This window comes from Egretta garzetta, unplaced genomic scaffold (assembly GCF_000687185.1).
Source record: "Egretta garzetta isolate BGI_Z169 unplaced genomic scaffold, ASM68718v1 scaffold58, whole genome shotgun sequence".
Lineage (NCBI taxonomy): Eukaryota > Metazoa > Chordata > Aves > Pelecaniformes > Ardeidae > Egretta > Egretta garzetta.
The window spans coordinates 354,335-379,797 of NW_009260613.1; the positions used below are offsets into that span (position 1 = coordinate 354,335).

Here is a 25,463-nt window from a genome sequence, read left to right on the forward strand (position 1 = left end):
CCTGGTGGATAAAGACCTGGGGGTGTACTGGTTGACAGCCAGCTGAATATGAGCCAGCAGTGTGCCCAGGTGGCCAAGAAGGCCAATGGCATCCTAGCTTGTATCAGGAATAGTGTGGCCAGCAGGAGTAGGGGAGTGATCGTGCCTCTGCACTTGGCACTGGTGAAGCCCCACCTTGAATACTGTGTTCAGTTTTGGGCCCCTCACTACAGGAAAGACGTTGCGTTGCTGGAGCATGTCCAGAGGAGAGCAACAAAGCTGGTGAGGGGTCTGGAGCACAAGTCTGATGGAGAGGGGCTGAGGGACCTGGGGTTGTTCAGCCTGGAGAAGAGGAGGCTGAGGGGAGACCTGATCGCCCTCTGCAACTGCCTGACAGGAGGGGGTAGTGATGTGGGTGTTGGTCTCTTCTCCCTGATAATGGACGATAGGATGAGGGGAAATGGCCTCAAATTGTGCCAGGGGAGGTTTAGGTTAGACGTTAGGAAAAATGTTTTCAGTTAAAGTGTTGTCAAACCTTAGAACGGGCTGCCCAGGGAAGTGGTTGAGTCAATGGCAGTGTTAGGTTAACGGTTGGACCTGATGATCTTAAAGGTCTTTTCCAACCTAAATGATTCTATGATCTCTAACCGTTACCTCTCCATGGTGGTCTCCCAGAAGTGTAATCCTGTGCCACATGGCCTGTGGGATTCCCTGTCTTTAGGGCGAAATAACGGGGCAGCCCATCGCATGTCTGTCAGCTGGGGGCTTTCCCCTTCCATCCTTCCGTGCTGGCCTCACCAAAGCTTTCCCTGGAAGTCTCCCATGGGCAGAGACTGCTCCTGATGCAGCTGGGTCCTGCACCATCTGCACAGGAGGTAGAGCTGTGGGTGAGAAGCATTGGAAGAGCATGGCCACATCTCAGTCCACACCTGAGCAGTCTTGTCTACTGCAACATGCTGGCATGGGACTCCACGCTCTTTGGAAGCGTAACAGCTGTTGGTGGGGTTGCCTGTTAGTTAGAAATGCATTAACTGGGTTGTCTCAGAGGCTTTCAGTGACTGCTTGACGGGTTTCTGAAAGCTGATGTTAGACACCTGCCTTTGAACACGGTTCAGAAAGCACTGCCCCCTTATCTCAAAGAACTGTTTGGTAAAGGTTTTGCTCAAAACCCCTTTTTGCAGAGAGATTCTCCGCCCTCTTTTCTGTATGCAAGCTGGCATTTTCAGTGGAGAAGGGCGACGTCTTGTGCGCTGGCTGGGGTGACAAGATGGAGAGTCAAATCAAACAAAGTACAAGTTGCCTAAAAATGAGGGCTCACTGAAGGCAATGCAGAGATGCTCCCCAGATCTGCTGGCTTTGAGTCCCAAGAGCCCAGACCAAATTGAGTAATTTAGGATTCCACACTGCTATTTCATTTATGTATTCCCCCCACTTATGCACACATGGGCTTAGGCTGCAGGTCTTTTTGCTCTGAATTTAGAAGTCTAAATAGGACTTCATTTTTTTCTGTACTGTGTGGGATCAGGGTCTTCTTGGAGACGCTTGTCACAGGAGAAAAGGCAGCTCTGAGAGGCCATGTCCCAGCATCAGCTTTGGGAAAAATCTGTGACAATCTGTTCAAACAGGTTAGAAAAAAGACCTGTTGTTTTGTAACTGGTGCCGTCTTTTCAGCCTCCTCCTCTGCAACCAGATGAGTTGAGTTTATTCCCAGAATTTCCTAAATTTAGTTGAGAAATTTTTGCAGCAACATTAACTATTTGTGAAGACGTCTGCAAAGATTTTAACGCTGACTTTCCTGTGGCCTTTGTGGGCAAAAAGAAATATTCCAGCTATTAATTTTACAAAAGCTGCGTTGTTCAGTAAAAGGTATTTGAGTGCGATGCCCTAAAAATACTCCAATTTCCTTTTACACTCTTGGAAATGGCGCTCTCTTTATCTTGGATGCCCCGTGAGTCGATTGCATCAGACACCAACAGAAAGGTATTCAAGCATGGGCTGAAGCCTCACTTCAGTCAACAGAGCATGGACTCAAGTCCCATTGACTTTGGGGGAGTGTAAGCGGAGTATTAAAGCGAAACACATGCTCAAGTGCATTCTTTCTTCAGGAAAATGTCCTGAACCAAAGCCTTAACACACAGTATTCCTCCCATGCTGTTTTTTCTGTGTTTGAACACAAGGTCAGGGCAAGTCCTCCTCTGTTCCCACAGTTCCAGCTGAACATCACCTCTGAAAATGTGACAGTGAGTTAAATTGCATACTTTGGGTGTGAAAACTCTTCCCTCTTGTTGGAAGTGGAAGGGTCACGAGGAGTACTACTTCTTTGCCTGTGCGTAACAATTTTATCCTACATAGGGCCACCCACCCATCACTTTTATTCATTACAGAATAGGAGAAGAAATTGGAGAAAATCATCTTGAAGTGGAGGGCTCCCCGGGTGTTTGTATGAACAGATCAGCCCTGAGGGTTGTCAAATTCTTGGTTGTGTCGGGGTGAACTTTTTGCAGAGAGGTACAAGGTGGTGACTAATTCCTGTGCTGTTCGATGAGTTGTGGTTTTCTTATCTAAAAAGAGTTGGGGGGGAAGAGGCATTGTGCACATTTAATTTCAAGCTGTTTTTTTGCAAAAGCAAAGCATTATTGTCTCTCTTTTTTTTCCTGTTGTTTTTTGTTGGGTGCTGTTACCTTGCTGAAGTTTAATTGCTGGGCTGGCTGGCTCTTCCCTGTGCCGTGTGTGTGGGTTGTTTGAGTGAGTTGGCTCTAGGAGCTACCCGGCAAAGAAGAGGCTGAACTGTTTTTTCCCCTCCATAGAAGAAGGGGAAGGAAATCCCAGAGCTGCTGAGAGACGCCAACACAATTTATGGCTGTTGTTCTGTGCTCCTTAATGTTGTTCAGTGCTGGCAGTTCTTTCTTTTCCTGCAGCAAGTCTTTGCCTCCAGGGCTGCAGGAGGTGATGTGTTTGGGAAATAATGGCAGATAACAGGCAGAGCAGAGCCCTTGTGGTAACCAGCAGTGTTGGGCAGGACTGTTGGGCTGTGGAAACCCCCTGCTGTGTCGGCAAATGTGCTTCCCTGGGTAGGAGCTCTCTGGAGCAGGCATCTTCTGCTGCAGATAGTGGCTCACCCATGTGAGGGAGGCGCAGGAACCAGCGGGTGTTGGGGCACCCAACTGAGCACGGAGTCTGGTTGGGATCATGTAGTTAAGGATTCAGGAAAGTGCTTTAAAAATCATTTTTGCTAAGCCAAACCTTCATTTCAAGGAGAGAGAAGCTCATTCTGCTTAAATGGTCAAGGAGAGCAATGCGAGGTAGCTTGAATATAGCCTCTGACTACTTATAGAAAGAGAAAACTTTTGCTAGCAGAGGTCATGCTGATCTAAAGAAAAAGCTGTAACAGAATCAAGTAGCTGAAACTATGCTGTTATTGGAGTAACGGATCGATACATCCTTTTGATTCTGGGAAATTCACATGAAACAGATTTTTGATTGTAGGTCATAGCCATACAGCAGAATAGAATATTTCCATTGGAAGGGATCTACAAGGATCATCCAGTCCAACTGCCTGCCTGCTTCAAGGCTGACCAGAAGTTACAGCATGTTGTTAAGGGCATTGTCCAAATGCCTCTTAAACACCGACAGGCTTGGGGCATCAACCACCTCTCTAGGAAGCCTGTTCCAGTGTTTGACCACCCTCTCAGTAAAGAAATGCTTCCTAATGTCCAGTCTGAACCTCCCCTGGAGCAGCTTTGAACCATTCCCACACATCCTATCGCTGGATCCCAGAGAGAAGAGCTCAGTACCTCCCTCCCCATGTCCGCTCCTCAGGAAGCTGTAGAGAGCAATGGGGTTGCCCCTCAGTCTGCTTTTCTCCAAACTAGACAAACCCAGTGTCCTCGGTTGCTCCTCGCAGGACAGGCCTTTCAGCCTTTTCACCAGCTTTGTTGCCATCCTCTGGACGCATTCAAGGACCTTCACATCCTTCTTAAATTGTGGGGTCCAGAACTGCACACAGTATGCCAGGTGGTTTTGTCAAAAAAGTTCAGACTTTTTGATGAGGTTTTGTACAAGCTGGTGTTGCTACACGTGTGAGGAAAAATAAAACTCATTGACTTTTTTTTGAACCACAGTGAGGCTCAGTCTGAATTTCATACAGATTTGGATTTATGCAGCCTTCCTCTGAGCATTCTGTCCACATGGTGGGAACACGCTTGGTGTCTGGCCGTGCATCGGCAGGGTGGGAAAGAAGGACCTGCTTTTCTGGATGTGGTTAGGGAAAATGTAACAGGGCTTCCTAGAGCTCCTGCTTTAAAAAAACAAAATGGAAAGTCAGAATAATCTAACTAAGTTTTTAGTTCACCCAAGAAGGAGTGTCATAGCATGGGATACAGCTGGTTCCACAGGTCATCCTTTTCTTGGAGCTGTAGAGAATTGTCAGCTGAGAACCAATCTACATATGGGACCTCTTAATGTCGTGCATGTAGGGGAGCAGCTTGTATGTGTGTGAAATACCTGCGAGCTGTTAAATCACCACCGGTGTGAGACAGGTGATGTGATACCCAGCAAGGTACTAATGCAAAGCTGCTGGTGTCACCAGGGCCACACCGTGGGCTTTACACGTTGCCACTTGTTTCAGCTTTTGTGCCTGAGTGAGCTGAAAGCAGAAATCGGGGAAGGTAACCGGGTTTCCCCATCGTGGCTCTGCTGGGCTTTTCTTGGGGTGGGGTTTGGAGGTGCAGTATCCAGACAGAGTGGCCCCAGTATTATGGGAAGCGCCAGTTCAGGCTGCTGGAGCCTGGCTGCAGGTTCCTATGCAGACAGTGGGGTGACAGCTCCAGCATCCCTGGAGCTTTTATTCTGCACGTGCTGTAGATGGCAAATTATACCTAAAGCTTAATGAGCCCTGGAGAGAGACCTACCTCCACAGCAAGTGCAGGTGGGCTCACACCCTGGCTTCACAAATCATGAGTCCGTCCCACCCACAATTCAAGAGACTAAAAAGTGCCAGATTTAGAAAGGTATGTGGGAGGCTATATATATTGTGTGGTTTTCCAGCCAGTGCACATTACCAAGCTTTTCTCCACAAACAGAAGGGCCAGGCAGGCAGGAGCAGATTCTCACATTGGTGTTGATCATTCCTGCAGCAGTGATTCTAGCAAAGGTGTAACACTTAACATGACATTAGCGCATTAACAGAGTTGGATGGGATTGACCTGAACAGCAAAGCTCTGCCCAGGACTGTCCTCTTCTCAGTCTTTTGGGCTCAGGTCTTAAGATGCAAGTTCATTTCTAAGGGCTTCCTCTTCATGCCCTGCCTGCAGTTTGCCAGATTTCAAGGAGATGAAGTTAAGAAGATCGAAAACACAAAATAATTGGTTTGGTCTGTTGTAGAGAGTTTCTTCTTGTATAGAGTGCTCTTCAGTCAAGGACGGAAAGGAGTGGAACACAATAGTTTAAAACTGACATGAGGTCAGAGCTGAGGCTAAAAAACTTCTGGTGGCATGCAGAGCTCAGAGCTAAGTTTTGAATCAGGATTCTGGCAGAATAATAAATCTTGCCTTCTAAAGCCCTTCCTAGGAAAGAATACAGCCCCCACTAATATACTTTTTCCTTCATTTCTTCCCTTGGATGACATTAAAGCAGCCACCTTGGTCATAGAGCGAATGCAACTGAGCAATTACATCAAGTCCAGCCCACCCCAAGCTTTTTGAGAGCTGCCAGCAGGGTGTCATGGGGTGTTGTGGCATGGTGACCTGCCCCCACAGGGTGTTTGCGGGGGCTCCCACTGCAGGAAACTCCAGCACCACTGGGGGCTTCACGCCATCCTCCACTGGGTAGATTGGTCATTGTAGAGCTGGTGGCTGGCGTGACACTCGGCATGAGCATCACCCCGACCACTGCACCCCATCGAAATGTGTTGGGCAAACGCTGGGATGGGATACATTCCTGCCAGACTTTAACAGGACCTCTCTCTCCTTTCAGTTTGAAATAGAGATTCAGAGGATTTCAGAAGCTTATGAGGGATTGGTCAAGACCACCACTAAGAGGGAGTCCCTGGACAAAGCGATGAGAAACAAACTCGAAGGAGAAATTAGGAGACTTCATGACTTCAACAGGGATCTCCGTGGTACGTTACACTTGCTTGTGTGGGTTTTTTTCCCTGGTTGTCATGGTGTTTCACTTCTCACAAGCTCCAGAGCAGCAGGCTTTAGAGGAGAAGCTTCACATGTGTTTTAGATAAATGTCCTGAGAAATCAGGCCCTGTTCGGCGGCATAAGACAAAATTGCTGTCACCCCCCAGCTGGCAAGGAAACCTTCTGGCAAAATATGAGAGTCAGCTTCAGGTGGTGCCTTTGCATTTAGCACTTGCAAATTCTGATATGACAGCAAGGCCACCAAGTCCCAAAGTCTCTTCCAGCTCTAATGAGCTGAAGAGCAAGTAGCAATATAGAGCAATGCTGTACAACCCATAAATCTCAGTGTCTTCACGAACCAGTAGCAAGTATCAGACAGTATCTCTTCTTTTTTTTTTTTTTTTTTTTTTAATTAAAAACATAAAATCGGGGGTATATCCTTTTGAGAAAGCAAATAGAGAATATGTTGGGTAGCTATTACATGTCCAGGTTCATGATGGGGTTACTTTGGTACCTCCTTGTGCAGTGAGATGCCTTTTGCAAGCTGGCTCATGCTTTTTGCAATGGTGCAAGGGAGGTTGAATGGTCTTTTTGGAGGAGGGAGGCACCTGAAGGCAGGACCTTCTCAGGGGAAGCTGTCCCTGGCTGCAGAAAACTCCACTTTCCCCAGGACATCCCCAAGGGTTGGTGTCACTGGGCTGGGGGCTCCCTTCCCCCAGGGCTTCTCACTGCACCAAGGGCAGCACTCCCCTGCAGGAGGGCATCCAGCCCCTTGCAGATCTCGGTAATTCAGATTGCAAATGCCATGTGCATTTTGGATAGTGTCAGAGATTAACTGCCTGAGCATGTCAGCCATGAATGGCAGAGGCTTTTCCCCGAGTTTCTGTAAATCTGAATGACACAGCTTCATGGAAGGGGTCAAAGGCCTCGTCTTTTATGTGTGTGTCAGCCTCCATTTTAACGTCCTCCTTCAGAGAGTCTATTTATACTGCTCTGCTGGCATGCATCTTATTTTCTTGGTTGGCCTACAATTTTATATACATATATTTATACTTAAAGTATTTCCTGTTTTTTGCAGAGCGACTGGAGACGGCCAACAGGCAGCTGGCCAGCAGAGACTTTGATGGGCATGAGGATAAGTCAACAGAGGGCCTTTATGTCACTCAGAGTGAGTACTGTGCTAATCTGTTTTAAAGGTGCATATATATATATATATGCTCACATACAGATATATATGTGCTGGAGTGGAGGTGAATACTTTGCTGTTAATTGTTATTTTTTTATGGCTTGGTTTTACTCAGCTAATTTGTCACATACTCTTATTTAAGCTGCAGGCTGGGTTGTTTAAGCTTTCTTTTTTTCTCTCTGAGCACCAGAACCAGGCAGTGGGAGTTAATGGTAACACAAAGTAGCTTATTTTTGATAAACATTTATCTGAAATTGTGAAGTGTTGCTTGTGGGAGACGCATGATTTTTAGAGAAGCCAAATTCTTCTCTTGGCTGGGATAAGCCCAGAGCAACCTGTGCTGACTTGTCAGTGACAGGGTTTGACTAACAGGAGGCAGAGCAGAGCTGGACCCTCCTTTTCACAAAGGATGGAAGAAACAAAGATTTTACAACTTCTACTGCTATGAAAAACATCCATTCCTGACAAGTTTTAGGCTCCTGTAATGACTGAGCACAGTGCTGCAGCATTTCTCTGCCATGTGCTGACGGCTCCTTGTGACCAGTGAAACCAAAACCCAAGCAGCTGGATGGTGCATGACAGCACGTGGCTTCTCGTGTATCCTGAGCATCTTCAGCACACTTCCAGCAGGGCTTGACCACCTGGGAGCTGTGCGGTACCATGTGGGCTTAAATCCCATTGAAGCTCAATGCTGTGTACCACTGATCCTTCTGTTTTATTTGTTGCACCAAGAGCTTCCTTGGAATATGAGCTGCAACTGCAGATCCTTAGGTGGAGAACTGGCCACGTCCATTAGCAGTGCGGTGTTTGATACCACTCAGCATGCCTTGCTTCCAGTCCTGCAATGTCCACCACCTGCTTCAAATGCAGGAGAGCCTTCCTCTAGCTCCCACCAGCAGTGACAATGCCAGCACGGCAACTTTACTGATAATTGTGCACGTGTGCACAAACCAGAGGAGAATCTAAGGATCTTTTCCATGTCTCTGTTAGTGTTGCCGTATTAGCAGATGCCACAGGGGCATGTAGGTACTGCTGAGAATCCAAGGGGATGATCTGTTAAGAAAATAGCACTGCTATGTAAGTCTTGTCATCTTTGGGAAGAGTTCAAATGGGGTAAGTTGCACAGCCCAAATTGCAGACTGGGGTCTGCTGTCTTCATATAGAGACAGCCTGGCAGTGTTCCCATATGCTGGTAGCTGCAAGGGGGAGTTAAATCCCCAGGATGGACTGAATTTGAGACATTTTTCCAGTGCATAAACATGCTCTGTGCTTCTACTGATAAATATCTAGCAATAAAACTTTGTGCTGTGCACTCAGCATATTACTGCTATCAATTCACAGCTTATGAACAAATATAGCTTTTCGTATCCTATCACATAAGACAGGCTGGATGCTTGGAGTGTCTCCTGGCTAGGCCAGAGAGCTAAATGTTACCAATGCAATGCAGAGTGCTTCCAAGAATAGAAAAATGGGTACATGCAAAGCAGGTCCTCTTTAGTCATGTTCTTTGGGCTGCTGGGGCACACGCAGTAATGACCTCGATACCAGGGTATCAACCTAAAACACCCCCCTGACAGCTCATAAAAGCTTTTGCTTGGAAATCCTCTGTTGCTGACTGCATTTATATGCTGATGTTTGTGAGTCTTCCCCAGGGGCAGACCATGACTGGGGTTGCACCTCACTGCCAACCTGGGGGTTTTGCAAGCACAGCTTGTACCCTCCTCGTGTCTTTTGATGGGATGCTCAGGCAGAAAACTGAGAGGAGAAGGGGTACAGCATGTTTTAGCTGCCCTGTGTACACTTGTCTCCTGAGACTGAACTAGCAATTTTTAGAAGAGAAAAAATGGTGCCTATGAGTACTCCCATCAGCTGTGGCAATTTTGTCCTGAAACTTGTGTTTGGTTTTTTTCTGAAGGGTAGTAGCTTTTTACGCCAGATTAGTAAATGCAAATCTTAGTTTTCATTAGGAAAGCAAAAGCAGATTTCTAGTCCCTATGTTTATGGACAACAGCCTGAAAACATGACCCTTAACATCCCCAACCCGAGTTTTATAAAAAGACTCGAACATCAGCAGGTTCCTAAAAGTTGTAATTTTTAAGCCAGTCTCATGATGGGATGAAGAAGGAAAGATAAAACTCTTGAGGTTTTTTTTTTTTTAACACACATCCTTGGTAATACTACAAAGGCAGAATTAACACTGCGGTAAAACTCCTGCAATAGGAAAAACTCCCTGAAAAAGAAGTCTGGCAAGGCAGGGTGTGCAGGAATCATTTCTCAGTTCCTTGCAGAGCTCTCTATTAGCAGTGCAACAGTGCAGAGCGGTCGTGGACAAAAACCCTTATTCTTTGTGATAATAATAGGCAAAGCCAGGCTGCGTGCCTCCAAGTATTAAGTGCTAGGCATTTGTGCCTAAGAAAAATGCTACTGTTGTATCGGCGGTAGGAGAGAACGTGATAATTGTGTAATATTTTGTCAGTGAAAAAAAGTTCTTTTAAGGAAAAACATGAAGCAGTGACCGATGAAGGCGTATGGGCCCATACAGGTGAGAGAAGAGCCAGGCAGGAGGAGGCTGAGAAATGCTGTAGAGAGGGAGAGGCAGGAAGACTGACGATGGTTTCAGGGGCATAGGGCAGAGAGAAAGCTTATGATACAGCATATCGTGGGCAAAATTTGTTTTGGTGGAGTCTGAGAATTTTGTATTTTTCTGGGATTTGTGGATTACAGACACTCTGTCAGAGCAAGGGTTCCTGCAAGGGGCTGTTTTTTCAGGTGTCTGAGGCAGATCGAGGTCTGTGCCCGTCCATGTGGCTCTGCACCCCTTAGTGGGGATGCATAGACAGTTTTGGCAGTGTGTCGGTAGAGCCTCACACTTTGTGGGAGCGTGCAGTGGATGTGCCGCATATGACTTGTGCATATATCTCTGTCCCAAATATCCCAGGCAAAGAAATATCCTCATCGAATGAATCCAGCCAAAGAAAATGCTCACAGTAGATGTTTTTGAGAGTGGGGTTTTGGGCAGACTACAAGCCATTCTGTGTTAAGACAGGAAATAATCAGGGCAGAGGCAGAAGTTTCAGGGGCGAGTGAAAGGGAGCTCCTCGGCCTCTCATTTCACAGCCGTGAGCTGCATGTGGGGAGGGGGGAGCCGCTGCCCCCTGCACTCGGAACCAAGGGCACCTGTGCAGGAAGCAGCACCCTGAAGAAACAGTGTTGTATAGAAAAATGCATCTGTTCTGCGTGACTTCCCCCTGCCCTCCGAAGGGAAGGGGAGTGGGAAATCTGATTTCACTTTTCAACACATGAAGGTCAAATTCTCCCCTTGACCTGTGCTTCACGACATGCAAATGGAAATGTCCTAACCAAATTAGACCATGCTTAAGCTGCCCGCGATACTTCGTAGGGTAAGGAAAGCCATCAGGAGTTTCGATAGAGATTCAGTGACTTCCTCTGACAGCAGAGCATCAAACCTTTCTGCATCCCTGCTTAGGTCAGTGAGTACAAGTAATCATGTACTGAACCATTTATTAAGTAAGTTACAATTGGTCATACTTATTAATGCCAGTGCAGAATCCCTGTTAATCACCATGTGAGAAAATGGACTCGGGGACCTCGAGCATGACCTCCAGCAGCTTGTCAGCCTTTTCTTGGTGCTGGCCAGGTCCAAACTTCAGAGAGCTGTTGGGAACGTGCCATTTGTGAACAAAACTGCAGGAGGAGAAGATTGCAGCGAGCTGTGCTGGCGTTTGGCTGCGATGCAGGGTTTAAAGCAGCTGTTCCTTGCAAAGCGTGCAGGGTGGACCTGTGCTATCTGTAATGTAGCATTTAGTTATGAGTGGCTTTGAAGATAAACATTTAACTGATACAGGTAAATGGTACATTAAAAACATATTTCTTGTTTTTCTTTCAAGACTGATCAGATCAAAACCTTAAGCATGAGGTCTGTGTGGAAAGCTGGGGGTAACCTCTGAGAATAGTGAAGGGGTGGGAGAGATTGTATCTTTCTGTCTAATGTTTCTGCTTCAAAGCAGGGTCAAGACTGGTCTACTCTTGGTGTACCTATCCCACTTGACAACTCAAAAAACCTGTTTGTGAAGGACCAAAGCAGGCTTTTGGCTTTAGCTCCTCTTTATTCTACCCAGCCACAGAGTATCAGTGTAGTGTTGTCAGTGTGTTGAGGTACAACAGTCAGAGGCAGTGGGTGGAAAGCTGTGAGATTACAACTGTAAACTACAGCAGAGAAGCCTTTTGGGGACTGTTCAGTAATGGGATGTAGCAGTGACCCACCAGAAAATAGAAGTAGTTATTAGCTGGAGTCTGTTAGGTAAAAAGCACATGCCTGGGCAGAAGGTGCATGCAAGTGTAGCACAGTAAAACAGTATTTTTAGACTTTAAGGATACCTGTATGGACTTGAAGAGAATTTAAGGTATGTTCAACAAAGACCTTCTTTACTAAAAATTAATGCAATATAGGAAAGTACTTCTAAAATACGCCTCCAGCATTTTGGAGGGAGAAGCTGACCTGGTGAAGTCTTGAGAGCTGTTAAGTAAATTTTTCTTGTCAGCTTTCTAGTGGGTTCAATGATCATTTTGTGTACAGCATAGCCTTGTCTTCCTTTCAGTGGGGGAGGGAAAACATAATGCAGCAGAACAAGCTGAGTGCTTCGAGTTCCTAATATGAAAGTTGGAAGTGGAGGTCCCAAGTCCTGGTTTTCTATGTGCTGTCCTCCTATAATATGGGTTTCAAATCTGCAGCACAGCAAGTGTGATCCCAGCATGAGTGGAGTGTTACAGGGCTGAAATAGCATTCATCTTCCAGCTTCTTTAGCCTCTAATGAAATTAGCTGCTTGATAATTTGCCCAGATTTACACTTTTGTACAATAGATATTAATGTTCCTTCTGGTGAGTCTGATGGAAGTAAAGGTCTTTGCATTGAAGTAAGAGACCTGCATGTCCAATATAAAATTTCTTGCTGATGTGGGAAGATTAAGGCCACATCATACCGAGATGGCTCATGGCAGCAGTCAGTGGTGCAGCATGCACAGCACTCGCTGGGCTTTGCTCATGGGCTTTGCAGAGGCCAATGTGCGGTGTTGCTGCCAGGGAATGTTTTTGTGAGGTTCTGAATTCCTCCTTTTAGGATAAATGGGAAGACGGCTGGGTGGGTTTGGGCTCACCTTGGCTATTCATGCCTCGTTCCACATGGCTCAGCTCATACACATCTCACCTCGCTCCAGGCACCTACTGGTAGTGTGTAAATTAAACCTGTTCTCATCCCACCTGTAGTTAAGGACGAATCAGGCCCTTCTGGGGGTAGTTCAGGTGTGAAACAGGCTGGCTTTGGCCATGTGAAGTTTCCTGACCCTCCTCGGGGAGAGGTGGATGGTGGGGCTTCCAGCTTGAGTGGTCATGCTTGGGTGGGATGGGCTAGATATTAAGGGCAGATTTTCCATGTTTCAGTGTTTTTTGGAGCAACTTTTCACTTCAGTTAAAAAATAATCAATTCTGTAATGCTGTGTTTAAAAAGTCAAAAATCAAAGCAACGTTTAATTGACACCAAATTAATTATTGGAGGAAATTTTTCCTTCCTGAAGGCTTGCCAAATGCTCTATTTTTGTTGTCATTCAGAAGGAAGGCCAGATTTTGAAATCTCAGATTTCCTGAATGAAAGCTTTATCCCCTGCCCCCTCCAATCATTAACTGTTTGGGGTCCAGTGTCGGGGATCCAGTGATCAGCCTGTGATGCCCTTGTATTCCCTGAAATGGCTTCTCAGCACCGTCAGGGCAGAAGTAGATGGAGCCGAGCCTTTCCCCATGCAGCTTGCAATGAAGTCAGTGGTGGGCCTGCAATTTGTTGCTGAAGAAAAAGATGTGAGGAAAGCTGGCTGACTTTAGCCTTTTTTTTTTTTTTAATGTCATTTAAAATCTTATCCAAAAAAGGCATAGAAGTTATCTGCATGTTTTAGTTTTGCTCCTGGTGCTTTAAGGCACTTAATAAGAGAGAAATACCAATTGCGGGACCCTTAGCAGAGGACTGGAAAGTCACCCAGGACCCCCACAGGGTTGGAATGCCTCCCACAGGCCCCCTTTCTCTGTATGGTCAGAGAAAAGCCTGTTCAGATGCCTCCTGTCTTATTCTTCCTTATTGCTTTCCCCTTCTCCTGTTTTCAAGCTGTCCAGCACAGATCTGTATTTATTATTTGGCTTCTTTACACATTCTGAATCTCACGATCTCCATCTTTGCAAATAAAAGGGACTGGGCACGGCCCAGCCCACATCCACATGGCTGAGGTTTCTTGCCCCTTAGAGAAGGGCAATAGCATCCAAGCTGGCAGCTATACACAGTCCTTGATGTAGGCTGTCCTCAAGCAAGGCCAAGGCATTGGGTGGGAGAGGAGTAGCTGGTGCAACCTAAAATCTTCCTGGGGAACGTGCTAGTAGTTCAGCAGACTGGATGGTTATGAGGCAGTGCTCAGGTCCGCAAGCTCTGCTAGCGCAGATGCAGCCCAAGCTGCCATTCGTTTCTGCTGCTGGTGCTCATATAAGGCTGGGCATGGAGGGGCTGAGCCTTGGCAGTAGAAACTCCCTGCCCGCTGTGTCTCAGCACTGTGTTGTAATGGCCCCACTCGCTGCTGCTTCACATAATTTTTGCTTTTCTAGGGACGTGGCAGCTTACCTCTGGCGCATGGTCCAGGGCCTGTGAGCTGTCTTCCTGGAGCAGCTCTTGTTCTTGTCTTTCTTCCAGACAAAGAGCACTTGAAGGAGAAGGAGAAGTTGGAGATGGAGCTGGCAGCTGTGCGCTCTGCCAATGAGGACCAGCGGAGGCACATTGAAATCCTCGACCAGGCCCTAAACAACGCGCAAGCCAAGGTCATCAAACTGGAAGAGGAGGTGAGGAATGGGCAACATTTCTCTGCTCTGAGGCTAGTGGTGGCTCATGGTTAAGGCTTTCTCCATCCAAGTTCTGAATCTCTTCTAGGCATGGTGTGGCAGGTCTTCATGCTCCCTTTGCACTGGCTCTCTTATAGAGAAAATGCATAGTTATACAATACTGAGCCAAACAAGCAAGCAAAGGAGACCACAACCATACATGTTTTCAGAGCAGACTTCAACATGTAACCTGGAGCAACACCAAACTAGCCAGCTGGTGGCTGAGGTACTGGTAGAATTTAACAGAAATATCAAATAAAAAGCTGACTACTCACTGACTTGGGACTGCGATACAAACATGTGATGTTGGTGCATCCCGTTTCTCCCCAAAGAATGCCAGGAGGCTTTTCAGATGTGCGCAGCAGCACAGCCATGCAGGGCTTGGTAACTTCACAGCTGAACAGTGGTCTTAAAAGAACTGACTGGTCTGGCTGGAGGCAGACCTCCCAGGATTTAGAGCTACAAAGAGCTACAGGTTTTATGTGAGAGCTGGGAAAAACCTATCATACCATGAGACCCAAGAACTGCCATCTGTGCAAAACCCCTAAGAGGTCTTTAAGGCTCCTATAAGCCTGATAGTGAAAACACATATTCAGATGGGCAGAGAAATCCCAGGAACAGAGGGCTCTTCAAACTGACAGACAAACACAGAACAACATCTAGTAGCTGGAAGCTGGAGTTACACAAATTCAAAGTGGCAATAACGCTCAGTTTTAACTGGAACCAAGAGAGATGTCAGTTCTCCATTGTTAGAGGTCTCTGAATCTCAACCTTCAACCAAAAGGTGTGGATATAATAATAAATAACTGAAAGCCTGTGCACTCTAGCAGGTCAGGCAAGACTGTCAAAACAAGCCTTTTTGGCTCTAAAATCTCTAGGCCTGTGACCAACAGAGAGGGAGGATGTTTTATGGGCAATAAAATAAACATAATCTTTACTATCTGAGCAGGCAGGCTGTTGGTGAGGGGAAGGGTGCTCACCTAGCAGGCTTGGGTAGCGGTTCGTGCTCCAGCACAGGCTGCTGGCATGGTCTCGAGCAAGTCTTTTCCCTTTCAGTGCCTCATTTCCCACCTGCACCCTCCCCAGGGATGGCCTGGGGGTGAATCCACAGGATTCCGCTGGGTGCACAGATGCAAAGGGTTTTGTGAGGAGCAGAGAAGGTCTTTTCTCAAATACCTGCAAGTAGCTTAAGTGCAGTTCCTTGTCTTGGAAAGACGAAGGGTGAATTGACCTCAGTGATATTTGAATGTTTTTTATCAGGGTATCCAGCATGACAGACCCCCTGTTAGGCTAACTCATGATTACCTAGCGTCTGGAAGGTTTGAGGTTCTATATGTAAGTGCTGAAGGCATTGCTGCCTTGTTCCTGACCATTAGACCATTCTGACTTCCTATTTAGAAATATTTTAAAAACTTCATTGCCCCTGGTGGATACACTTAGCAGCAAGAAGAGGCTCACATTAAGTTTAACTGCTCCTTTGTTAGTTAGACTAAAGGCTGCTCACCATCCCAGTGTATTTGGGGCGGTCCCTTTGGGGTAGCTGCAGGAGCTAGTGTACCTTTAATCTGTACATAATTCACTTGACACTGTTTGCCTTAAAGGCAACCAGAGGTTTTCTATTTGCATTTCATTACAAAGTGGCTGAATAAAGGAATGGTTTAGGTGGCAACACCTGCTCCTACAGTCGTGGCATCACGCAGGGGGTGGGAAGAAATATATTTAGCTCCTGGCTTTTCCACAGACTGTCAGTGTGGTATTGGCAGGTAACATTGACTTGCTGAATACAGGCTGATGAAGGCAGCAGAAGCATAAAAACAGATTTCCAGGCAGGTGGTGTAAGAAGCTACCCTGTGCCTGCTGGGTTGCAGTAAATATGTGTGCAGCCTTAGGGCTCTGTCTCTTAAGAGCTTTGCAGCTGCCAGTTTCTAGTCTAGTCATCAAACCTCTGCTGGCGATCAGAGCTAGGATCCTGGATTGTGGACTGGTGGAGGTGAGGAGAGGACGAATATTCCCCTCTAGAGAGCTGCTAACCTCCTGCCCAGGGCATAGTAGATGGTACAGAGGTGGTAACCTCCTGCCTGGGGCATGGTAGATGTTATGGAGGTGATAACTGTTGTGGTTTAACCCAGCAGGCAGCTGAACACCACACAGCCGCTTGCTCACCCCCTCCTTCCTTCAGTGGGGTAGGGGAGAGAATCGGAAAAAAAAAAGTAAAAACCCATGGGTTGAGATAAAGCAGCAGAGGAGAAGAATAACAATAATAATAATAATGGTAAGAGAGCGTACAGAATATACAAAACAAGTGATTCTCAATGCAATTACTTACCACCAGCTGACCAATGCCCAGCCCGTCCTGACCAGTGATCGCTGTCCTGGCCAAATTCTCCCCAAGCATGATGTCATATGGTCCGGGATACCCCCTTGGTCAGTTGGGGTCAGCTGTCCTGGCTGTGCCCCCTCCCAGCTTCTTGTGCCCCTGGCAGAGCGGGGTAAGCTGAAAAAGCCCTTGACTGGTGTAAACCCTGCTCAGCATCAACTAAACCATCAGTGAGTTATCAACATTCTTCTAGTACTAAATCCAAAACACAGCACTGTGTGTACTAGGAAGAAAATTAACTCTGTCCCAGCTGAAACCAGGACAATAACCTCTTGCATAGGGCATGGTACATCTCAGAGGTAACAACATACAAAGGTGATGCAACGGTATTTGCCAAAATTTGTCTGTCAGAACCCTCAGCCTGAGCCAAACCCACGTTGACCTGATAGTGTTTAACTGCTTTTTTCATTCTAGGGGGAGTTTGGGTGATTTTTGTTCCAGCTGCTGTGTTACAATTGTTCAAGGCAGTGTCATGCAGCTCGGGCAAACTGCAGTTCGTCTGTGGCTGCCTGCACACGCCCAAGCCCCTGTGCTCCCTTTCCCTTGCTTTTGGCCTCTTTCATCACTAAATCAGAGCACCTTTTCAACAGTCTCCAGTGTTTCTGGAGCTCAGTTTGACACATATGCAGCAGATATTGTTGAAGTTTTGAACCTTCATCTTAAACCAGGGATTTTTACTATGATTTGGATTATATTGAAGGAAACACAAAATCACTCAAACGAAAATGACTGTTATTATTAACAGAGCTCTACCTCATGCACTTCTTTGTAAATCCGCACAGATTTCTCCTACCACCAGAATGTAATTAAGTTTAAACGCTTTTTAAATCAAGGCTTGAGAAATAAGCAGTAGCTACTAAGTTGAATTAGCATAAGATAGCGTACTGTGTAAATCTACATTATCCTGAGTGCCTGCGAGTAGAAGGATTTAATTCAAAAGGTGATATTATCACCACATGTCATTTAGGAGTCTGCTGCTGGAGTCGTGTGTCTGGTCCGCGCTTTGGATAGAAGACTGAATAATTGGAGAGGGTTCAGAAAACAGCTGTAGAATTTATTTGGGACCCAGAAGCTGTTCTTTGCTGTGAACAATTAAAGTGAGGAAGTGGCTGAGCTGCAGTCCATGCACGTGAAGAAGGGATTGCTGTCAGCCAGGTTAAATTTTCTCTTTAATGTAAGAAAAAATAATGAGATGTAGTGTTTGGGGGCTGAAGCTGAGCAAGTCGGGCCGGAAATAAAGAGTAAGTAACACTGAAACAACCTACTTAGGGTGATAGTGGATTCTCCACCTCTTGCAGTCTTTAACTCAAATCTCATATCTATCAAATAGATATTCTGTAGCTCAAACTGGAATTACGTTCCTAGTGGAGATATTTTTCCAAGACCCACTTGTCTTTACTCAGATTTATTTGCTTGGATCATCCCCTTTTAGCCTTAGCTCTTCTTCATCTTTATTTTCCTAATCCTTGGGACAAGGGCAGTGTTCAGGCAAGTTTGCTGATCTCCTGAATATGTGAATTGTTTCATTAAATGCTTCTTGCTCTACTAGATCATAATTTGGAAACAGAACAAGAAGTAATTTGCTTAAATTGCGTAAGAGAAAGCCAGATTAGGCATTATGCTAAAAGGTTTCTGGCAGTGTAGGAAAATAAGCTGTGAGGTAGTTTGCAGGGGGAGGTTGTGGCATCCTTACCCCTGGAGGGTTTTGTAAACAGATTACACAGATATGAGCCAGGTTTTAGGTAGAGCTGATCCTTCCTTGTGGCAGGAGGATGGACTAGTACCTCTCCAGGTGTCATCCAGCTTTTGTTTATTTGAGTCTATGTGTCTATGAGGCAGTGGAGCTTAGGATCATGTATTTCTGATTGCTGTCCCCCTCCCTTACAGATACATACTGCACAGACAAGACCATTAAGTTAAATGACAACATTTTGTACTTTGTTTTTTAAATGTGTGGATGAATTTTCTGCTTATGAGTCTACAAGCAGGACAGAAAAGTCAGAAATGGCTCAAGAACGTCCCTATAGATTTATGGATGTGGGAACTGTCTTGTTGTGTATCTCCGACAAAATTGTTTTCTAAGGTGGTGGACGCATGTGCATCGCCTCTCCCACATGGCAGAGGTGCACTTACGTGTGTGTGTGTGAACCCTGGGGCTTAGAGGGCTGCTGCAAAGCCAAATTCTGGCCGCTGTGTTATGAATGGACCTTCCAGTATCCAACAGGATGCAGGGGAGCAGATGAGGTCTGCAGCCGAGGAGGGGTCCTGGGGGAGCCCCCTTCCCCTCTCTGATCCAGGCAGGTGCATCTGGAAGGTGGCACATGCACCTTCCTGCAGCCAAAATAGCACATTCAGCAAGAAGCCACCGTTGTGTCTGCCTTGCCAAGTCATGAGCTCCTGAGGAATGCAGTCTTTGTGCTACTGCCAGAGACTAGTGGGGATTATAATCTCATTAATTTTCATGGAAAGCCCCGGGAACCGTAAGCATTAGCCCAGATTACAGCAGGGCTAGGGAGGTCACGCTGCCAGTTGTTGTCTCTGGCTGGGGAGGTTTGTTTAGGCCAAGTTTTGCTTTTGCTGTGAACAAGCCTGTATTTCAGTTCACCTGTGACGTGGATGGATTTAGGGTGGCAGAAGAGGAATTTCAAGAAAAAGAGATTTTATTATCATTGTAATTAGTTGGAGGGGACCTAGGTGAATCCAGCATCACGCAAGTAGAAAAAAAAAATAAAAAAATCTTTGCAACATGGGAGTCCTGGGCTAAGCAGAGGACTCTGGGTGAAGGGGAGCCCCACAGAGCCAGGGGACCCAGCACTGGTCTTTATTTGCTCCAGATATGCCCAGAAACAAGGCAGCAAACTTCTTGCTACATCCCCTAGATATTTAGACATGGGTATTTTGTGGCCATACCTCCTATATTGTCACCCATGTTGCAGTTAATTTCAATAGTGATTTAAGTACTTAAAAAAGAGGTAGGCGCTAAGATATCGTTTTGGCCCTGGCCTTGCCAGCTCACAGCACCTCTCCAGCCTCTCTCATTTATCTAGTTCCCCAGCGTCAACTGGAGTTAATGTGTTTTTCTGCCTCCTCTTTTGCTTCTGAAAAATTTCAGGTCTCAAACAACTGTACAAATAAATGAGGGAGCCTAGAAGTCCTAAAGAGGATCTTTGTGATCATAGCGATGACTTTGAGCATTCTCCGTTAACTCTCAGGCTGCAGCTGGGTCCAACTGAGGCTTGGCAAACTCTGCATGATCCAGCACTCAAACTGGTCCACCCTCCCTTTCTAAGTCAGGGAGCTGTTAAGAGTGTTTTGGGGTCTTTTGAGGTTTGTTGAGGTCTTTGGGGGTTTGCAGCTTCAGTTTGTGTGCACTGTTGCTTTTTCCACTACAAGGCAGATATCTTTAGAAAGGTAAATTTATTCATGCTCATGAAGAGAAAATTCATGACAAAAGGTCAGGGGAGAAGAGGGGGATTGGGTTTTCTGTGGTTGGGGCTGGGGCCTTTCCAGTCAGTGTCCATGCTCCCTGGGGACAACAACTGCTCATGGACACCCAGGTGTGCCTGGCCCCAGTGAGCTCGCCCCTTCTCGGAGCAAGATTTTGGCTAGGTATCAGTTTTCAGCACAGGCTTTGATGCCCATACCACTGCCTGGTGCAGCTGATGCCCAGCATGTCCGGTGTCTGCAGCCTCCTTTCCCCACTGGTTCTCAAGCATGCCAGCTCCTGCCATGACCCTGATGGCAATACCCTGTGGTGTCACTGAGTGCCTAGTGGCATGGTAGGAGGCCAGAAGAAGTGGAAGTAGCCACTAAGCACCTTGAACATCTGCAGTCCACTTGCAAATTCCTTTTGGGGTATGCTGCTTGGGCAATCTCTGGCCCTAAAACCCTGTATTGCAAAATCCTTATGTCATGCTTAGCCCTTCAGTAATTGCATTGTATATGTAAGGAGGGCCTGCCTTTAGCTGCCAGCACATTTCTACATCAGCATGGCCAAGCCTGTGAGCAGGATAGAGCAGGTTGAGTGCTTCTCACTGCTGGCACTCCTCTTGTTCCACCTGCATTGGACAGATACACAGAGTTGAAAAAAAGAGGCTGTTTGGGTGCAGACAATGTACTAAGTGTCACCAGTTGATAAAACCCACTGGGATTCCTCTTAACTGAGGCCAGCCTGTGTGCTTGCCCAAAGAGTATCCACCAACGTGACAGCTCTTGCTCAGAAATGGCCGAGGGGGGTTCATGGGTACCAGGTGGGTGGAAGATCTGGGCAGTGTTCCCTCCAAAAGGGGTAGGGCTGCCCCAGCGATGCCAACTGTGTCCTTTTCCTGCCCATCAAAGGGGCACCATCCTTCCCCTGGAGAAACTCTGCAAAGCAAAGGGCCAAAGCCATGCTTGCGCCCAACACAGACCTACAAGTGCACAGGGGTCTCGGTGCCCCCCGGCGCTGCTGACCCCCTGTCCCCCACAGCTGCGCAGGAAGCAGGCCTACGTGGAGAAGGTGGAGAAGCTGCAGCAGGCGCTGACGCAGCTGCAGGCAGCCTGCGAGAAGAGGGAGCAGATGGAGCGGCGGCTGCGCACGCGCCTGGAGCGGGAGCTGGACTCGCTGCGGATGCAGCAGGTGAGGACGGAGCGGTCTGTGCGAGACCCCAGCTTTTGAACAAGGCGTTGCTTTTAAAGGCCTTGCAGCCCTGCCAGGCCCCACCTTACTTTTGGGTTCAGGTCGTTGGGCTTTCCACCTAAGCCTTTCCTTGGGATGGGGTTGTGGATGCCCAATCACTGCAAGTGTTCAAGGTCAGGTTGGACGGGGCTTTGAGCCACCTGATCTAGTGGAAGATGTCCCTGCCCATGGCAGGGGGGTTGCACTTAGATGATCTTTGAAGGTCCCTTCCAACCCGAACCACTCTGTGATTCTAACTCCTGGTTTTCAGCGGAGGATGGGGGAGCTCCACAGTGGGGCTGCAGGACACAGCTGAGCCCTGCCTGCTGTGGGGTGGGAGGTCCTGGCTCCCCTGCTGAAGGGCAGGCAGGGCTCTGCCCCTGTGTGTCCTCCCACACCTGCCAGGGGACAATATCCTTCCAGGTTTCTCTCTAGCAATCACAGACTGTGCAAGATTAGCTCCCCACTGAAAGAGGAGAGGAAAGGTGCAGTACATGTGGGCGTGAGATTTAGCCCACAGATTTTGGCCAATTATTTTATTGAAAAAGCAAGGTGGGATGATGTGGGATTTGGGGGCGGAGCAAGGGCTTGGGCAATACTCATTCTGGACAAAGATAATGTATGCAGCTCACAGAAACCTCTGTCCCTAACAGATTTGGAGACAAATCATAGAATCATTGAATATCTCTAGTTGGAAGGGACCCATAAGGATCATTGAGTCCAATGGTGTCATTGTCTTCAGGCAATAAATGATTTAAAATCAGTCCAGTCCAGACTGGCTAGAAGTGTAGTTTTGTGTTTCTGTCCCCTTGGTTTTTTTGGCAGCCCTGTGTCATCAGAGGCATAGTCTTATGCTTGTATTTTATGCACAGTTATTCCTTTGGGTAGGTGACCTGGTCTCTCACGTTCTCCTCCATCTCCAAGTGCCAAAGTCCAGTCATCTGTGAAAAGGAGGGAAAGAAGCATGGGGAGGTTGCAGGGAGGATTTCCAGGTTACAGCCAGCACCGAGTGCCGAATACATGGGCACTGGCCAGCAGATGTGCTACATATATCACACCACCACTTGGGGAAAAACCAGCAACATAAGCAAAGGATGATGCTCTTGTAACTCTTGAAGGGCTCACTCCTATCTCTGTCAAGAAATGTGTCTGGTATGATAACCCTTCCTTATTTATGAGCCATTAGTGGGGACCAAACCAGTTGTTACACAGAGCTTGTGCTGCCAGAATGCAGAGGGTCTGATCCTGCCGGAAGGGTGCAGCTGGGAAATAGCTCTATGGGCGATATCTGCGGTTTGCAGAGTCACGAGGAGGCCAGACCTGCGAGCATCTCATTCTCGCTGGCAGCCCCAGGGCAGGGCAGGTCCCCCAGCACCCTTCCAGCAACATCACTGTCACTGCTGCTCCCTGGAGACCCTTCCCATCCCTCTTGGCTCTTCCTTGCTGTTGTGTAAGTACGTGAAGTCTTTCTTGCCCTGTCCACCATGGGCTTGCTGATCTTGTCTTCTTCCAGTAGCTCTTCTCAATTGCCCCTTAGCCTGCTCTCCTCCAATTTAAAAATGAAATTGCATGGCGTATGCCATGCTAATGCTGGTGTGAATGAAAACATTTGAGAGAATACAATTAAAATCCAAGTGAAGGTAAAACTAGAACTAGGAAAGGTTTTGTTCTCCGGGCTGGAATATAGGGACAAATTGATATATTAAGTAACTGTGATGGACTGTCGACAAAGTCCTTGTCTTGGGAGTTCAGACTACACCTTCATTTTGGCAGAAAATTCCTCTGCGACTTACAGATTGCTTCAGTTTTAATTTTTTTTTTTTTTTGGCACAGTAATCAGCAACTGTATTTTGGATTGCCATAGTTCTCAAATGCCTACACCAGTTCCCTCTAACAAGTTTTAAGAAGAAAGATGTCCCGACTTCACATCTCACCTATCAGCTTTGAGAGGAGACTTTGGGGGTTTTTTACTATTTATACTTTTTTGTTTCATGAGCCACAACCCTGCAATGAATCATGTTGCTTCGGGGTGCCCCAACTTTTTACTTCAGAGTGGTCTTCTCTGAGTTATCAAAGTTACATCTACTGAAATATTTTCTCATCACAGTGAAAAAAGAGCTTTTTTTTTTTTTTTTCTCCTTTTTACTGGAGTCAGCAGAACAGATGCAGCACACAAGGAGAAAGTGAGCCAGAGTATCCTCTGTTCCTGGCTTGTTGGTAATCGAGTCCAAATGGCAAATCTTCATGATCACTAATGCATGAGCTAGGACCAAAAAGAAATCCTTTGACTTAGCATTGCAGACCGAGCGTGCAGGGCTGGCAGAGGTTCTGCCTGAGAATGAAGGTGATAGGCACTCGCAATGTCCCAAGGTGCCATTTACAGACCAGGGCCATGCTTCCAAAATATTACCGTCCTGCCAGGGATTTGACAATATTTGAAATGTTAGTGCTGGTTTTTGCAGAAGACTTGCAGCCATTTCTCCTAAGGGTTACTCTGTATTGCACTCTTCCAGAAAGCAGCTTCCAAATGTGTTACTGCACCAACAGCAAAGGCCGCAGCCGTCCCCTGGTATCTCTAGTTTCCCGTAAGCCAGAGATAAGCATCTAGAAGAATTGTGGTTTGGAAAATGGAACTGGTTGCTGCAGCCTTGCTCTGGTGTGCTGGTACTGCACCAGGGAGCTGTTTTTCTGGTGGAAGCTCGTGGTGTAGCAACGGATGAGGAGCCAGTGCTCCCGAGACATGGTTTCCCTTTTAAGACAGTCCTGTGCACCATGGAGTGTAACAAATCTCTTGCATTTTTTATTGAAAAAAAATGTTTGCTTCTACTGACTTCTCCCGGAGCTTCATGCCTTTCCCCCTAGCATGGGCTTATTCAACCCAGCCTCCCCTGAGCCAAGGGCTGGATCTCCATCCTTCTCCGCTCTTGGCCAGCAGTGAGAGGAGCTCGGGAAGGCTACCTGTGCCGCTTAGGTGCTTTAATTAAGTGCCTGTAGCTGAGCGGGATAAATCCTGCCTGGGTAAGTGCTTTCCTCACAGTGTAGATGCAAAGGGTTACACATCCATTGCCGCTTGTCTGTATCCCGTGGGAGCCACGCTGCAGTGCCTGGGGATCTTCTGCCCATCCAGTCCTTCGGAAAGTTACCTGCTGCACCACAGAAAGCATCTCCTGAGGGCACATGAGAACTAGCGTGCCAGAAGAGAGAGGGGTAAATCCATGTCCGGGGTATTTTCCCAGCTGCTGTTTTAGATAGGTTACATGTAGGTAGGTTACATGTCACACTTTTTTCTTTTATATATAAACCCTCTGTCCATATGGAGCACTGCCCAGCCATATGATGAAGTCTCAGCAAGAAGAGTATCTTTTAAAGCTTTATTGCTTCTTTTCTAACCAGCCTTTTTTCCAACCTTTTCCCTTGGCTTGGGGTATCCCACGAAATCCCTGCACATCAGGGAGCAGCTGGATCCCTACTTCTGTCAGCGTGGTCCAGAGAAGGGTGTGCTGGGCTTGCACACATGGTCGACCTGCCTGTCCTCCTGTAACATAAGGGGTTTAGCCTGGGGTTTCCCCTTGCCCCTGCCAAAAAAACATGGGGATGTCTTTGTGAGCTCCAGAAGAGACATGGGGGAAAAAAGGGCTCTTGACAGGAGGTGAATATCTCCTTGTTTCCACCGGCAGAGGCAGGGCAGCTACCAGGCAAGCAGCCTCCCAGAGCACAATGCCCCAGCCCTGATGGAGCTGGTGCGGGAGAAGGAGGAGAGGATCCTGGCCCTGGAAGCCGACATGACCAAGTGGGAGCAGAAGTACCTGGAGGAGAGTACGATCAGACACTTTGCCATGAATGCCGCAGCCACAGCTGCAACGGAGAGGTAAGATGTTGCTGCAAGAAGGCAGCTCTGTGCCCAGCGGAAAGCACGAGGGAATAATAACGAATGGATATTTTCTTACGGCTGGATTTTGCCTGCTTTTCCCTGCTGAGTTGCGCCGCCAGGGTTAATGTACCTCTCTGCAGTGTCATGCCAGTGAGATACAGTAGCTGTTTCAGACAGGATTTACCTTTCTGACCAGGTCCAAAAGTTTGTCAAATCCGGGCACCAGGCTCAAGCCACCGACCTCAACAGCAAAGTCTCAGGCTGCCAAATTGCACAGCATAGATAAGGCAACTCCTCCCCACTGCACCGATGGAGCAGGGAGGGACTGCTGGTGTACAGC

General features: G+C 47.2%; 1 protein-coding gene across 1 annotated transcript in view; it reads left to right on the plus strand.

Moving 5' to 3' along the window:
* The window catches only part of AMOTL1 (angiomotin like 1), a 91,969-nt gene that overhangs the window by 60,853 nt on the left and 5,653 nt on the right, over window positions 1-25,463 (plus strand). Inside the window, exons 6-10 of the mRNA XM_035900446.1 lie at window positions 5,953-6,097; window positions 7,183-7,272; window positions 14,034-14,179; window positions 21,064-21,213; window positions 24,930-25,120. Coding sequence (XP_035756339.1) covers window positions 5,953-6,097; window positions 7,183-7,272; window positions 14,034-14,179; window positions 21,064-21,213; window positions 24,930-25,120 — 722 coding nt within the window. The remainder of the gene's footprint in view (window positions 1-5,952; window positions 6,098-7,182; window positions 7,273-14,033; window positions 14,180-21,063; window positions 21,214-24,929; window positions 25,121-25,463) is intronic.